Raw genomic sequence first — 16,666 nt, 5'->3', positions numbered from 1 at the left:
GGGGCAGGAGGATGGGGAGGCTGAGGGGTGGGGTTAGCGCCGGCGCCGTGCTGGCCACTTCCTCTTCCGGCCGAGGGGGAGGAGTCGTGTACTCCCGCTGCTAGAGCTGGTGCTGTCGCCGCCGCCGCTACCTGCTGCTGTTTCTGCTTCCTCTTGCTTTCTCGTACCCTCTTTTTTCTCTCTCCATCATCAGCGCCTCTTCCCAGCCGTCGTCACTTCTGGCCGCTCGGTCTGGGGTCCGATCCTGTCTGGTGAGGCCGCCTCGGAGCTAGGTGGGGGGTGGGGCGCGGGGACGCGGTTCTAGCCGGGTTAAGGGGCTGCCTGCACTCGAAAGCGGGAGGTTCGCCGTGGTTGAACTACTTCAGCCGCCTCTCATCTCATTTGGCCGTGGGTGTCGGCGCATTAGTTGGGCACCTGGTCCGACCTGTCCGCGACGCTGGAAGGGTGGAGGGAGAGAATCAATTGTGGGAGAAGCCGGGGTGGAGGGGGCAGGGGGCGGGGGGCGGGGCTGTTAGAGGCCTGGGGGGAGGGGGAGAGGTGTCCCGAGCGGTGACGTTTTAGCTTTCGTGACGTCAGAGGCACGCCTAGGCGGAAGGGCCTTGCAGGTAATTTCCCCTCCCCCATCCATTAAAAAATTCTCGGGCTGAGGAGTCTGGCCGCACCCCTGTACTCGCTGGTCTCTTCTTTTTATTCTTTTTTAGCTGAAGAGGGGGTGGGGGAACTGAGTGAGTGGTGAGTGATGTCCCTAGCATATCATGGCTACCGTTGCCCTCCCTTTATCCATCCCCTTCCATTATCCGTCTCGATACGCACATGCATCCTACACTCAGATTCTTTAGCCAGTTATAAAGAGAAAAGGGAATCATTCTGGGAAAGACTTTTAAAAACATATTTTAATTGTTCCTAGTTTATCTTCAGATGGTTTAATAACCTATTACTATCAACAGTGTATTTTCATAACGTTGGTTTGTGAAACTGTTACAGGTTAAGTGAAAATAGCTTTCAATTCTTAATTATCCTCCCTTGAATTTACAGGTTAACAATAAAAGTTTTGCAGATAACTCAATCATTGATCTTTTTAACTTTATCTAGAGATCGCATAAAAATTTTAATGATATACTGGGTTTACTAAAAGTCTCGGTGTTATTTTTAACTATTAAAGCAATTGAATCTGCTCAAAGACTTCTGGTTACACTAGACAATATTTAAGAGAATGTCAGTTGGTATGGCTGATGATTGCCAATACTGGTATTTTAACTTTATTTTATTATATTTTTATTTTTTGCAACCTGCATTTCTAGGATATTCTTCCACCCCATTCCCATAAGCCATCCCTTTATAACAAAGAATAAAAAAGAATGAGAAAAACAGGGGAAAATGGTTCACACATCAACCAAGTCTGACATTACCTGCATAATTCTACATCCATAACGTTTCCCTCAACCCCCCAAGAAGGGAGATAAGTATATTCTCATATACTGAATATTTTTTTTTTGTGGTCAAAGTTGCTCATAATTTCAGAGAATTCAGATTCCTTTGATGATTCTTCCATTGCCTTATGTATTATTTTCCTGGTTCTGCCTGTTTCACTGTTTATCAGGTCATGTGTTCTCATTGCTTTTTTTTTTTTTTTCATATTCTTTTCTTAAAAGGCAGTAACATTTATTTACCATAATTTAGCCATTCCTCAATAGATAGGCCCCTAGTTCCCAGTGCTTTGATAACCAGAAAATTACTGTCATAATATTTTGGTGTTTATGAGACCTTTCTTTTTGTTATTTATCACTATATCGTTGACCAATCTAAGACAAATGTCAATACTGTTTTTTAAGTTAACATTGTCTAAATGAGCTTTTTTAAATCTATATTCCACAGAACTCTGGGATTCTGCAAAGAATAAATGCTCTTAAGCTGTAAAATTAAGCAAAACTTTATATTCCCATATTTTATTTTAGGACACATACAATTAGATGGGAGTGAAAAGTTGGTACAACATTTAACTCAAAGGGCACTATACTTGTGATTAGAAAGAACTGATTTCAAAACCAGCCTCAGATTCTTATAGATATGTAATCTTTCATAGATATGTAACTGTTATCTGTTTCAATTTCCACATCTATAAAATGGGGATAATAACAGCTTCTTCCTAGGATTTTTATGAGGATAAAATGATATTTATAAAGTACTTTGTAAGCCTTAAAACTGTTTTAAATGCTTACTATTATTATATTTACAGCCTCAGTAACTTGACAAAAGTAATTAGTGTTTATTTTGTATTCTGTAGATTTTAGTGCCAGTGGTCATTGTGGATAATTGTGGGCAATTAGGAAGGCAAACTAGGAAAGCAAATCTGTTAATAACCAAAATTCAGATAATGAAACAAACCTCAATGGCATGCCAAATCCCCAAAACAGTAATGCAAATATGACAACTGTCTAATATTTGAAATTCAAATCTCAAAGAATAGTGTGTTTTATGTTAACCTGCCTTAAATGATTTACAAAAGAAAAGTGAATTTTAAAAGATATTCATGTTGCTTAATTGAAACTGATAAATGGAAAATACTCAAATTCCTGAAAATTATTGTAAAAGGATCTTCAGAGATGAATTATTCCAACCTTGCAGTTCCTAGTTACAACATAATAATAGCAAACAACCACATTCTTTTCTTTAATGGTTTTTGTACCTTGGTCAGAGTTTGAATATAAAATGGATCTGAAAGTATCGAGGTTTTTCATGTCTTTTTTATGCTTCTTGGTATCATTAATAATTTTTTTAGATTGTAAGTCATCATAAAGTTTCCGCTCAAATTTTCTTTTAAAGTGAAAGGCTTTGAAAAAACTCTAGATTGAAGGAAATAATTCTCTGGAAATCCTACAAGGCATTTAATAAATGATAGTAGGATACAGATCTAGAACTGTAAATAGCTTAAAAATCAGCTGGTCCATCCCTTTCATTTTGCAGATGATAGAACTGAGGGCCCAGGGAGATTAAGCAACACAGTAAGCATCAGAAATCTAAGCGCAATGGATACCTTATCCTGTTCCCCTACCCCCACAGTCTACCAAAAGGATGTATATGTACAAAGGTATATGCTATGGTACATACAAGATAATTTGAGATCATTAACAGCCAAGAGGATCTGGAAAGGCTTCCTATAGAATATGCTTCCTCATCTGAACTTAAAGGATTCTAAAAGGCCAGAGATTATATAGTCCCAGTGTGTAGAATAGGTCCATATCATATTTCATCTATACTGTTGAAATAGATTTCTCCTTAACTCCAATCTCTCCACTCCAAACCATCCTCCATTCATCTGCCAAGATGATTTTTCTAAAGCATGACCATTGCATGCACTTGCTCAAAGAATTAGTTTCAATGGCTCCTTGTTTTCTCCAGAATCAAATATTATAAAACTTCTTCATTTGACATAATAAGCTCTGACCCCTTCCTATGTTTCCAATATTAATAAATTGATTCCCACACATTCTGCCCTGATTCAGATTTTGAACATGGCACTCAATCTTCCATGTCTCATGTCTGGAATGCACTGCCTTTTTACCTTTATGTGTTTTGTGTGTACCTATATATTTACATACTATCTTCTCCATTAGAATATAAACTCGAGATTAGGGATTAATTTCACCTTTCTTTTTAGCACCAGCATTTAACAAGATTTTTGGTACATTGCATATAATAAATGCTTGTTGACTGGTAGCCTTTTCTGGGTAAGAGAAGGTGGTAAAATGCCTAGTAGAATATAAGATTTTTGAGGATAGGGACTGTCACTTTATATTTGGGTACATGCCTAGCACAGTGTTTGACATGTAAGCTTTCAATAGGAATCACAGATGCTATCTCCCATAAATATTTGTTAATGGAGTGATTGTTGATGGAGTAAGGATTTCTTTTCAAATATCAGTTGGAATAGATGACTTTTGAGATTGTTTTCAACTCTGAGTTTGTAAAAATAAGCCCCCAAAACAAAACCAGAGCTATCATGATACTTGGGAATCTCATAAGTAAATATATTTTGTTGGTATATTGTTAATATTATTAACAGAAATGGGGACTGGATTGTAATTTCTATCGGTGATTTTGGAATTTATTAGTAATGTCATAGTATATGTCAAAAGAAATTTGATTTCTAGTTCTAAATTGATTTCATTGCAGGTTTTTCTTTTTAGATGTTAAGGATTTTTTAAAAATATCACTGCTGCTGACAGTGACTCTTTCACTTTACAAGCCCCTCTAAAACCCTTCAGACATAAAAGTACACATAGTCACAGTCAAGGAAAACAAATCCCCAAGTTGTCCCCATCAGAAAAGTGCTTTATTCTGCACCTCTCCATCAGGAACATAGTATGTTTAGTCACTAGTCCTCTGAAATTGTGACTATATAAAGTGGTTTTTTAAATTTTTAAGTTTTTCTTTACGGTATAGTTATTATAGAATAATCTATATAGGTTCTGGTCACTTCATTCTTTATTCAGTTCATTCAAGTCTGCCCAGGTTTGTCTAATACCATTAATTTCCTCATTTCTTGTGGCATAGCAGTCTCTTGTGTTCAAATACCATGCTTTGGCTATAATTGTTACAACATAATTCATAATAATGAAGATAATAGAAATATAAGTATTGTTTTGTTGTTTCCGTAGCCTTCTACTCTTCATGACCCTATTTGGGGTTCTCTTGGTAGAGATACTGGAGTGGTTTACTATTTCCTTCTCTAGCTTATTTTACAGATAAGGAAACCGAGACAAACAGGGTTAAGTAAGTGTCTGAGATCAAGATATGAACAGAAGTCTTCCTGATTCCTGACCCAGTGCTCTATCCACTACTCTACCTCCTACTCTAATTTCTAGTTTGTTGCCACCATACAAAAAGATCTGTTATGAATGTTTCTGAATCTGGGATCCACCCCCTAGCCTCCCTTTTTTCTTTGTTTTGTTCTCTCTAGATAATCTACCTAGTGCAGTGATGGACAAACTACTCCAGCTAGCCAGATGCCCTGAAATGTTCTATCCAGCCTCCGGACATTATTCCTAATCTGATGAAAACAATGAGTAGGATACAATACAATGAAACTTCAAAAGAGTTGCCTTAGAAACAGACTGACAGATGAGCATTTCCTTTCCTTTGGCCCTGTCTTTAAAAAGTTTGCCCATCAGTGACCTAATGATACAACTGGGTCAAAGGATATAAACAATTTAGCAGTTTTTTGGATTAGTTCCAAGTTGCTCTCTAGATTGGGTAGACCAGCTTGTAGCTAATTCACTGTTCCACTAACAATGCCAGTCTTCATTATGCACATTTGGTCAACCTACTGCCAAGAGGACAAAGGCATGTCTCTTTCCATTGGTTACTTCTTTGATTAGAATTATTATATCTTTCCATTTTGTTTCCTTTACATTATTATGGTCATCAAGTGATTCTGCTTTGTGGTATATCTTCCCAAGTTTTTCTGAATTCTTATGATTGCCATATATAATAGACCATTCATATACCACAGTTTGTTCAATCATTCCCAAATTGATGCAGTACTCACTTTTCATAGCAAAGAAACTTATTATAGATATTTTTTAAGATTCGGTACTTTTCCTTCTGCCTTTGTCCTTTTAGGGAAGAGAGGTAAATGTTCAGTAGTAGTATAAAAAAATAAAAAGGATAAAAGAGAATGGTTTTTGTTTTATTTTTTAAACCCTTACCTTCTGTCTTAGAATCAATACTGTATATTGTTCCAAAGCAGAAGAGGAGTAAGGGCTAGGAAATGGAGGTTAAGTGACTTGCCCAGGGTCACACAACTAGGAAGTGTCTGAGGCTAGATTGGAACCTAGGACCTTCCATCTCTGGGCCTGGCTCTCAATCCACTGAGCCATCCAGTTCAAAGAGAATTTTTTTTTAAATGACTTATTTGTTTAATCCAAAATTATTTTCCAGTTCCAAAATTATATTCCCTAAATTGGGCCAATTTAGGGATGTGTTAGCATTTGTGTGCCAGTATATACTTCAGAGTATAAGGCAGATAAAAATGCTCAGTTAAATTTGTCTAAATTCAGAATAAAAAAAAAACATGTAAAATGCAACCTCAAAATAAAATTCAAATTCATTGTTGTGAAATTATAGTAACCAAACTTGACCCTAAAGAAGAAATAAGAAAACACATACCTTTCCTATCCTGCTTTTCCAAAGGTGGGGGACTTTATTAGTCCATTGTATTTATAGTTATCAGGTTCTTTTAATGTGTTAATTGGTTTTGCTAAATTTTTCTTGTTAAAGAAAATTGTGATAATGGATGAATCTCTGAGAGAGACAGCTAAAAAGGAAAAACACATATAAATGACATAAAATCAAAAGGTATCAAAAATATTTATTTAAATTTGGGGAGGAAATTGAGAAAGATACAACATGCTTTAAGATAAATAATTTTTGAGCACTTAGTATGCTGCTTTAATACTCTGGGTACTTGTCAATTAATTATCAGTTTCAAAAATTACTTCATGTGAGTGTTCATGTAGCATTATTTGTGTTCTCATTCTAACTGAAGCATATCCACATTTTCCTAAATTTTTATGATGTTGACAGCATAATGATCATCTGGGGGGCAGCTGGGTAGCTCAGTGGATTGAGAGTTAGGCCTAGAGACAGGAGGTCCTAGGTTCAAATCAGGCCTCAGACACTTCCTAGCTGTGTGACCCTGGGCAAGTCACTTGACCCCCATTGCCCACCCTTACCACTCTTCCACCTAAGAGCCAATACACAGAAGTTAAGGGTTTAAAAAAAAGATTAAAAAAAATAATAATAACAATCATCTGGACAATGTATAGGATAGAGTTAGAGCAATTTTTCCAAATGTAAGAAGCTTAGTTTGCATGGAAAGTTGAGAGTTCTTTGACATTTTATCTAGTGTAAATCTTGGCTAGTTCCCATTCTTAGATGGCTTTTGAAAATGACTTTTTCTCTGGTTTTTAAATAGAAATCAGAAGTCCTTGTGATGTCACTGTGCATAGAATTAAATTTAATGAGTAGATATAATAGTCCCCCTTTTTTTTCTTTCTAGTCAAAGACTAGGAAGCCTTTTTAAAATTCAAAGTGTTTGGAATCACATTCATAATTTCTCTTTTTCCAAGTTAATCAGAATGAGAACCATTGTGGGAATCTTAGGCATATTGTGGCAACTTCACTCTAAAAAGTTTCTTTATTCAGCATTAAATGTTCTTAATGTGTTTCTATATACTTTATTACTGTTGTGCTTTATAATAATATATTCAAACATCTATGTCAAGGGCAATTTTTTTTCCTGTTACTGTCTAGGTCAGTGATGGGCAAACTTTTTAAAGAGGGGGCCAAAGGAAAGGAAATACTCATCTGTCAGTCTGTTTCTAAAGCAAATCTTTCGAAGTTTCATTGTATTGAATCCTACTCATTGTATTCATTTTAAGGGGCGGGCCATAGTTTGCCCATCACTGGTCTAGACATTAAGGTCTAGTATGAAACCACAGATGTTCTCTTATCTTTTGAGTTTAACTTTTTCAGGGACTGACAGACAGAATATCTCTTTTCTCCAGACACTTGTATTATAACAGTAGAATGTTTAGCTTCTTGATTCTAAAAAATGACTCTTGACTGATAATATAGGACTAATATGCATAGTGGTGAAGTTTGAGGATGAAATTTTCTCCTTAATTTCTATCACCAGATTTTCAATGCTTTCCCAAAATGGATAAAGCAAGGCAAATATATATGCAACTAATGGTCTTTTTATTTCCTTGGATGTCTCATCTGCAACTCTTGATTGTTGTTAGTTATATTATACTTTTCTGTCCTCCATTGGTGGTTGCATTTCTTTTGAAAACTTTCTCTATATCCTTTGACTAGGAGTGAATCCATACAGATAATGAGTGTGCTTTGACAGATTGATTCCCTGATTGTTTTATGATTTTTTGAATGGGAATTTCCTTTTTATTTCTTAATGAATTTTATTACTATTAGGTAGAAGTGCTTTTAATTTTTGTAGTTTTATTTTGTAGTCCTACCTTACTGAAGCTATTGTTTCAATTAGTTTATTTGCTTATTCCCTAGGATTTCCTAAATAAACCAATGTCATTAACAAATAGGAATAATTTAGTTTTCATTGCCTATCTATGCTTTTTTTGTTGTTTTATTGCTACTGGCAACATTTCATGTCAAATAACAGGAAAATAGATATCCTGCTTTACTTAAGTGTGTATTGAAAAAGCATTTGTTCTTTCAAAAACAGATTCTAGCATAGGCCATGTCTTTTAGGAAAACAAAACAAAACAAAAAAACTCCATCTGCACCCTGAGTCCAACATCGCCATTTGGAAGTGGGTAGCATGAGTTCTTTGGAGTCATAGCTTGTTTTACATTTCAGAGTTCTTAAGTTTTTCACAGTTGTTTGTCTTTACAGTAATATTGCTGTCTTGGTTCTTTGGACTTTACTTTGTATTATTAGTCCATATAAATATTCCCAGGTTTCTCTGAAATCATTTACTTCATTATTTCTTAAAGCACAGTTCTGTTTTAGTATAAACATATACTATAATTTGTTCAACTATTCCCCAATTGATGGAGACCTCTTTAGTTTACAGTTCTTTGCCACTACAGAAAGCTGCTATAGAGTGTAGACTGAGTAGTTGGTGTTGCTGGGCCAAAGGGTTTATGTGTACTGCTTAATAACTTTTTGGATATGGCTCCAAATTGCTTTCCAGAATGGTTGGATCTATTCACAGCTCCACCAGCAGTGCTTTAATATACCTGTTTTCCCAAAGTTTCTGAAGCTTTTCCTTTTTTTCTTGGTTATCTTTGCTGATCCTGGAGGATGTGAAGTGGAACCTCAGAGTTGTTTTGATTTGCATTTCTTTCATTATTGGTGACTTGGAGCACTTTTTTTACATGGGTATTGATAATTCTAATTCTTCCTTAGCTGCCTGCTCATATATCTTTTAACCATTTATCAAAATCTTTAGAGAAGAAATGAGATTTTTATTTTTTTTATTTTACTTTTTAAAATTTTTAAAAAAATATTTTTCCATGTTTATATGATTCATTTTCTTTCCCTCCCCTCTTCCCTCCACCCTCCCAGAGCTGACAAGCAGTTCCCCTGGATTGTACAAATGTTATCATTTGACCTATTTCCATATTATTCAAGAACTGAGAAACTTAGAAAACTAGAAACTGAGATTTCTGGAGGAAAGAATGGGAAAGTATATAGGAGATGTTAATAAATTAACAAGTAACAGATTACATTAAAATTAGACTGGACCAAACAGAAGTCAATAAATAATTCCATAAAACAAGTCCATTGAGGCAGTGAATAGTCTTGTTAATATGAATTTGAATCAGGTTCCTATATGTTAACTTTTTCCCCCCTAAACAGCCCTACTTTCTGTCTTTGAATCAGTTCCAAAGTAGAAGAGCTGTGAGGGCTAGGGTAATTAAGATTAAGTGTAAGTGACTTGCTCAGGATCACACAGGTAGGCCTATATATTTTCTTAGAATTGAAACCTATCAGAGGGACTTAACCAGATTTTTTATTATATACCTGCCTTTCTTCTAGCAAAATGTGTTTTTAAAAAGAAAAAAGAGTATACCTTTTTAAAAAACACTTAAGCCACTTTAACTTTCGTTAGCTATGTTGGCAGTTGGCCTGGTACCAAGATAGTAGTATGAGTTTAATGACCCTGTTGTCTGTCATTACTATCTTGGTCAAGTTAATTGCTACTTAGAAATGGTCTAAAGTCTGGAGAAAATAATGTATAGTCTTGATGGTCTCCGAACTCTGTAGTCTGTTCAAATGCTGTCATCTGTCTAAAGTCCTAGATTTATTCCTTCATCAAAGCTGGGACAAATATAGGGTAGTTTAAGGCTTACCTTGCATTTGTAGCAGTTGTAGAAGCAGCAATAACTCCTGTAGAGAGAGGCCTTTTACTTCCTGTATCTGGCAGGACTGCCTCTGGTTGCCAGACCACTTCTTCTCTAGTGATTTTTAAATTATTTTCCCTTGATCTGTTCTTCAGCACATTATAGGAGATAAAATATTTTTAAATGATCACTTTTTCAGTCTTAATTAATTTCAATTTAGTATTTCTTGTTATTCAGTGGAATTATAGATTTCTGTTTGGCCCATCTTATTTTTTAGAAAGGGACTGCTAGGCAGTATGGTGGGTCAACCCTGGAGTCAGGAGGACCTGAGTTCAAATGTGACTTTAGACATTTATTAGCTGTGTGACCTTGGGCAAGTTGCTTAATCCAGTTTGCCTTAGTTCTTCATCTGTAAAATGAACTGTAGGAGGAAATGGCAAACCGCTCCAGAATCCTTACTAAGAAAACCCCAAATGGGGTCACAAAGAGTTGGACACTTGAAAAACAAGTAAACAATTTTTAGGGAGTCTATTACCTTGATAAAGTTTAACTTCTTCCCATTTTTCCCTCTAGACCTCTCATTTTGTTTGCAATAAATAATTCTTTTTTTCCCTTAAATCTTATTTCATTTCTCCTATTTTGTAGTTATGGAGTTATTCTTTTAGATTTATGTCCTATAGCTATAAAATTTCTTTCTGTCTTAAATTTATTTATATTTCCTAAATTGGGGTTTTGTGTTGGGGGTAGCCTATGTTCTTGAACTTTTGGTGCCCTGTTCTTTATGTTTATTACCTGAGTTACTGCCATTGACTTTTATTAGACTTTTTTTTTATTAGACTATTTATTAGATAGGCTCAGAGTGCTATCAGTTTTCATTCCTATTTGTATGCTTCAGATTCTGCAAGGCTCACTTGAAACTTTGTGAGTTTCCAAGGGCATTGCAGCTGCTCTCCATCTTCCATGCCCCTCAACTCTCCCAGTTCTAGTCCCCAAGGCTTCCATCCCCACATCAGAGTATCTGATTGGCTTAGAGCTTTCTCATTAGAGCAGTACATTCTTATGGCTTGCTGGTATTTAATGTTGCATGTTGTCCAGGTGAGCTTATAATGTTGCTGGTCCACACTAGACTTCTAAGCACTGCTCTCACCCCAGGTTTTCTCTCTGGATCTCTTCTTTATAAAGCATCTACCTCATAGGTTTGTTGTAAGTAGCAAATGAGATAATATTTATAAAGTACCTGACACCAAAGAAGGCATTTAATAAAAGCTTATTGTGCCCTTTCCTCCTTCCCTTCTTACTGACCTCTGCTACAAACACAGGCAACATAAATGTACATATAATGTAGCTTTTCTTAAGATTTTTTGTTCATTATTTGGTATGGTGCACGTTAAAAAAATCTTTTCTATAGTATTTAAGAGGGTCCTGGATGGTTTTGCACCTGTTCAATCTCTTGTCTTTCCTGGAAGTCTGTATTTGTTCTGAATTGATTTTATTCAATTATCTTCATGTTAAAAATGCCTTGAAATTTGGGTGAATGAAAAGGGGGAAAGGACCTGTTGGTACAAAAATATTTGTAGCAACTCTTTTTGTGTCAAAGAACTGGAAACTGGGGGAGTACCCATTAATTATGGAATGGCTGGACAAATTGTATATGATTGTAATAGAATACTGTTTTGCTATAAGAAATGATGAAAGGAATGATTTAAGAAAAGCCTAAAAATACCATGAACTGGAAGCAAAATGAGGTGAGCAGAACCAGGAGAACATCGTACACAGTAATAGCAGTATTATATGAATAGCTATGAATTTTTTAGCTATTCCTGCAATACAGTGATCCAAGAAAATCAAGAACTCGATAATGAAAAATACCATCTGCTTCCAGAAAAAGAACTGATGGCAACTGAATGCAGACCAAGACATACTATAATTCACTTCATTTCCTCCCTTTTCTATCATTTGTTCAATTTCTCTCACAAAAGGACTAATATGGAAAGATATTTTACACTATTACACATGCAAAATGTAGATCAGATTGCTTGCTTTCTGGGGGGGAGGAGTGAAGGGAGGATGAGAATTTGGCTCAAACTTAAAATGAAAATTTAAAAATTGTTTTTTATGAAATTGGAAAAAATAAAATATTAGTAAACAACAAAGAAAAGAAATTGGCTAACTGAATAAGTATGTTTAGGTCAACATAAGTATTTTAAATTGAAAGGAACTTCTAAGACATCTAGACCAACTTAATTTTATAAATGAGATCATTTTTTGTGTTTTGAAATAGTAAAGACATAAAGATAACATTTATAATTTAATTGATCTCATTTTCATTTTCTTTAAATCATCATCTTAAATTTTTAATGAAGCCGTCCACCGACTCCACGAAGATTCCTAGTGGGTTGGACACTCAGAAAGGGGAACCAAGGACTGAGTGAAAATGGGTTACGGGTTAAGGGTTAATGGAAAGAGAATATAAGGCGAGAATAAAGACACGCAGACACAGAAAGTTTTGGCATAAGGTAGACAGACAGCGAGTAAGCTCTGATGGTCAAGAGCTTCATGGTTAGGAGCTCTGATGGTTGAGAGCTCTCTTGCCAACTGATGTCTTGTCACTTTTATTGGGGTTACAACAGTATGGGGGGAAGGGGAGAGGCCAGTGGCCTGATACATTAACATTATGAGGTAATCATCATAAAATGCAAACTACCAAAATCTGAAACAATAGGTAGAGCTAAGATCAGGATCCAGGGTGGATAGGGCCTAAGGCATCTACTGATGTTTGATACCTATGTTAATTGATCATTGAAGGAAAAGTAAGGAGACTGAGATAACTGACTCTCTTCTGGGGTGTAGCCTTAGGGAAGGGCTAGGGATTTGGCAAGGTCAACATTCAATTTGACTCAGGATTGCAGAGATCAATCATTAGCAGTATAAGAGTTAAGTTTTTGAATACTTCTTAAAATAATATCACAATTAATGTATACCTGGATTGCTACATTTAAGAACATAGTTCTGACAATAAGCAAATTATATTTGACCTCTATTTAATGACCTACTCCTTATCTAAGAAATGCTCCTGAAATATTTTTCTTTTGTTTTCCAGGAAAATGTCTGATGAATTTTCAGTAAGTTAATCTATTTGTCTTTTATAACATTTTTATGAATAATTGAGCTTTTTTTAAAAATGCATTTAAATCATGGCATTGGAGCCATTTTCAAAAGAAGGTTTTATTCTTTAGTCTTGGAGGAAATTAGCTAAAAAAGAACTATTAGATTTTTCTGGAAATTTTTTACTTGAAAAACTACCTACTGTGTTTAGATTTTTAATGTGATTAATATGATATTGGCGGTAGTGGTGTGGTGGTATTTTTGGATAATTTTGCTCCTAATAATATAAATACCATTTAACTTTAGAAGACCACCATATACAGGTTTTTAGTTGATGGGTTTTTTCATCATGGCATTTATCTCTTGAGAAGGATAACTAAAACAGCTCTGCTTTGTTTTCTAGTTGGCAGATGCTCTACCAGAACATTCGCCTGCCAAAAATTCCACTGTGAGTGGTACAAAACCTGGTCAGCCACCACAGGGCTGGCCAGGTTCCAATCCTTGGAATAACCCAAGTGCTCCACCTTCTGTGCCATCTGGACTTCCACCAAGTGCATCACCCTCCAGTGTGCCTTTTGGACCTACGCCCACAGGAATATATCCCTCAGTGCCTGCTGGACCACCCCCTGGACCTCCAGCACCCTTTCCTCCCTCTGGACCATCTTGTCCTCCACCTGGTGGTCCTTATCCAACTCCATCTGTGCCAGGTCCTGGCCCTACAGGGCCATATCCTACACCAAATATGCCTTTTCCAGACCTTCCACGACCATATGGTACACCCACAGATCCAGCTACAGCTGGTCCCCTAGGGCCATGGGGATCCATGTCTTCTGGACCGTGGACACCAGGAATGGGAGGGCAGTATCCTACACCTAATATGCCATATCCATCTGCAGGGCCATATCCTACTCCTCCCCAAGCACCAACAACAACACCACCTATTCCGTGGGGAGCTGTTCCACCTGGAGCTTGGGGACCACCAGCGCCAGCTCCATTTCCTGCACCTGTAGGATCATATCCTGCACCAGGACTCTATCTTACTCCTAATAATCCTTTTCAAGTGCCTTCTGGACCTACTGGTGCTCCACCAATGCCTGGTGGTCACCATGTGAGTATTTAACTTGGTATTTCATGATAGTTACTTGAACATAGTTGACAATTTCTTTCTCTCCAGCCATGAATGAAACTTAGGGTGGGCAGTATGTAGAACTCTGGTTATATTTGTGGGGCTGGGGTTGGGAGAAAGGAGGAAAAAGGGAGAATGTTATGACCAGAACTCTGAATTATATTGTTGCCCCTCCATTTTAGAACTAGAGAAGGGAGGGTCCCAGGTTTAAAATGTCTAGTAAGGGGGGAGTTTCCAACTCTTGAGGCAAGTGGTACTTTTTTCTGTAATAAGTTTCACTTAAAAGGAAAATGAACTAAAATAAGATCAAGTCAAATTATTTTTTGTTAAAAGCATTTAATTGGAAGGCAGGCCAAAATAGCCCCATCTCTATATTTTAACTTTTGCTATTTCATGAACTTCATTGGAAGCAGGAAGAAGAGAGAGGGTCTTCTGTATTTAATTTAATCTGTAAGTAAATATTAAGTGCCTACTATATTCTGGGCACTGTTCTAAAGGCTGAATGAATATAAAAAGAAGCAAAATATAGTACTTGCCCTCACTGAGATCACAATCTAATTGGGAGACAACCAGCAAATATGAACAAAGAAGCTATATACTATAGGACAGATAGGAAATGATTAAAAGAGAGAAGACACTGGAATTAAGAGGGGTGTGTTGAGAAAAGGTTCCTGTAGAAGATTGGATTTTAATTACTTATGCTGTCCCCCACTGCCTAGCCATCTCATCTGCCCTGAGAAATTAGACTTGGTCTCTGTCATATAGTGTTAGTCAGAGCTCATATCTTCCTCACTTCAAGGAGACTACTGCCCACCATAAACACTATGCTGCCTTTCATGGGCTTCATAAAGGTAAATTTTTATATGTATACACAGTACCATTTTTCTCACTAGAGAATTTTGGGAAATGGTCCACTTCATACTACTGTATTAGATAGATCACTTCAGGCCCCACCACCCTCTCCCCCCAAATTCTAGTCTTTGGATTTTTCTGATTAACTTTGGTGAATGATTCCAATTGTTAATTATCAATATACAAAGTAATTCCGTGAGTATATATTTTTAAGCCACTAAAAGTGGTATTATTTATAACACTGACTTGAACAAAATGTGGAATTTGACACCTCCCCCCCCCTTTTTTTTTCTTGCAGTCTTACCATTGAGTTTTTGGTGGACAATGAGACGACTCTACTTTCCAGAGTGTGTATTATGTATGTATGTGTATACTATATCTATACGTGTGTGTGTGTGTGTGTGTGTCACACACACACACATAAAAATTCTGGTTTCAGTGCTCTTGGGACATTTCACAAAAAGGGTCTCAGACAACTCAAAGAAGACTCGGCTCTTGGACCTGGACATACACTTGGAATAATTAGAGATAATATCGTAAACTTTAAAATTATTCATATGTATTTTCCATTTGTTGTACTAAGGGAAATCAAAGTAATTAAGTATACTGACTAACTCTTGGTAGAATTTGTGGAATATTCATTTTTTTAAATTATGAAACCACACACTTAAGAAATCTGTGTTGATGTGGTTACTAATTACCTATAACTTGTTGGAAATTATTTCAAATATTTTCTTTGACATCTTTATTTCCCTGAATAAATATATTTCTGACAAATCATTTTGCCATGTTTTTTTTTTTTTTTAAAAAGACCAAATGAATGCCTCTGAGCATTTTGAACAGTATTGTTTGCAGAGTAAATTAACGTTATGCTCTTGGGTTATAATTCTGGAGCAAATGTTTAAAAATATGATTTATGAATTAGTGCTTATCAAGTCTTGAAAGTGTATTTGTTAGTGTGCATATCCTTGAACACTGAATATTAAATATTCTTGCTTTCTACCAGCTATCATTGAGTTATTTTTGTTCTTTTTTTGTTTTTAGTAATTTGAATTGTATTTTTAAAGCCAGTCATCCATGGACCCTGCTTGGACTTTGTTTTATTCATGTTAACATATCCAGTGACATATCCTCTATGGTGACTTTTGATTGTGTGTTGAGTTATCCACATTGTTGAAGATGAAGAGCTCAAGAAAGGGAGGACCTTTGTCTTCCCTGTCTTGTACCCCAAAGAAGAGCCCTAGGAATTGATTTGCAACATCATTTTCTCAGTCCTACAGAACTTTGGCAATCCCTGGGGATTCCTTTAGTTCCAAAATGGAACTTCCCTTTGTACCTTCCTTGATATGGAGAACTGATGACATTCTTGACATCTTCCCCAATGATGTATAGCTATTTATCATATTTATAGAACCTTATGTATTGGAGACATGATTCTTTGGAAGTCTCATAAACATATCAGTTGTTTACTGCCAAGTGTTTTAGTTGTCTTTATGAAATGCTTAAGGCAAAAGAATTGAGTGACTTCCCTTAAGAGAATTGTCTCCAAATAACTGATATCAAGCTTACGTGTATATGTAGAGTATATGAGACATGGAAGTAATGTTTCCATTTGACTTTGGCAAATTCAACAAATATTAAGTAGAAAAACTGTAGGCTTGCTGCTTTATCTCAATCACATTGCCAAATTTGGACTAGT

General features: G+C 36.2%; 1 protein-coding gene across 3 annotated transcripts; it reads left to right on the top strand.

Moving 5' to 3' along the window:
* Positions 1-89: 89 nt before the first annotated feature.
* Positions 90-16,339, top strand: MAPK1IP1L (mitogen-activated protein kinase 1 interacting protein 1 like). 3 transcript variants are annotated; one of them, XM_044661976.1, is made up of 5 exons: positions 90-251; positions 12,985-13,006; positions 13,393-13,762; positions 13,886-14,097; positions 15,266-16,339. In XM_044661976.1, the coding sequence occupies exons 2-5, from the start codon at positions 12,989-12,991 to the stop codon at positions 15,275-15,277; spliced, it is 612 nt and encodes a 203-aa protein (XP_044517911.1). In that variant the 5' UTR covers positions 90-251; positions 12,985-12,988; the 3' UTR covers positions 15,278-16,339. The 3 variants fall into 3 exon arrangements, with proteins under 3 accessions (XP_044517911.1, XP_044517910.1, XP_044517909.1); XM_044661975.1 differs by having other exon boundaries at positions 92-251; positions 13,393-14,097; positions 15,266-15,325; positions 15,407-16,339; XM_044661974.1 differs by having other exon boundaries at positions 92-251; positions 13,393-14,097.
* Positions 16,340-16,666: the final 327 nt, after the last annotated feature.

This window comes from Gracilinanus agilis, chromosome 2 (assembly GCF_016433145.1).
Source record: "Gracilinanus agilis isolate LMUSP501 chromosome 2, AgileGrace, whole genome shotgun sequence".
NCBI lineage: Eukaryota > Metazoa > Chordata > Mammalia > Didelphimorphia > Didelphidae > Gracilinanus > Gracilinanus agilis.
Note: the sequence above shows the minus strand (reverse complement) of the source record. Positions and strands in the feature narration are given on the sequence as shown.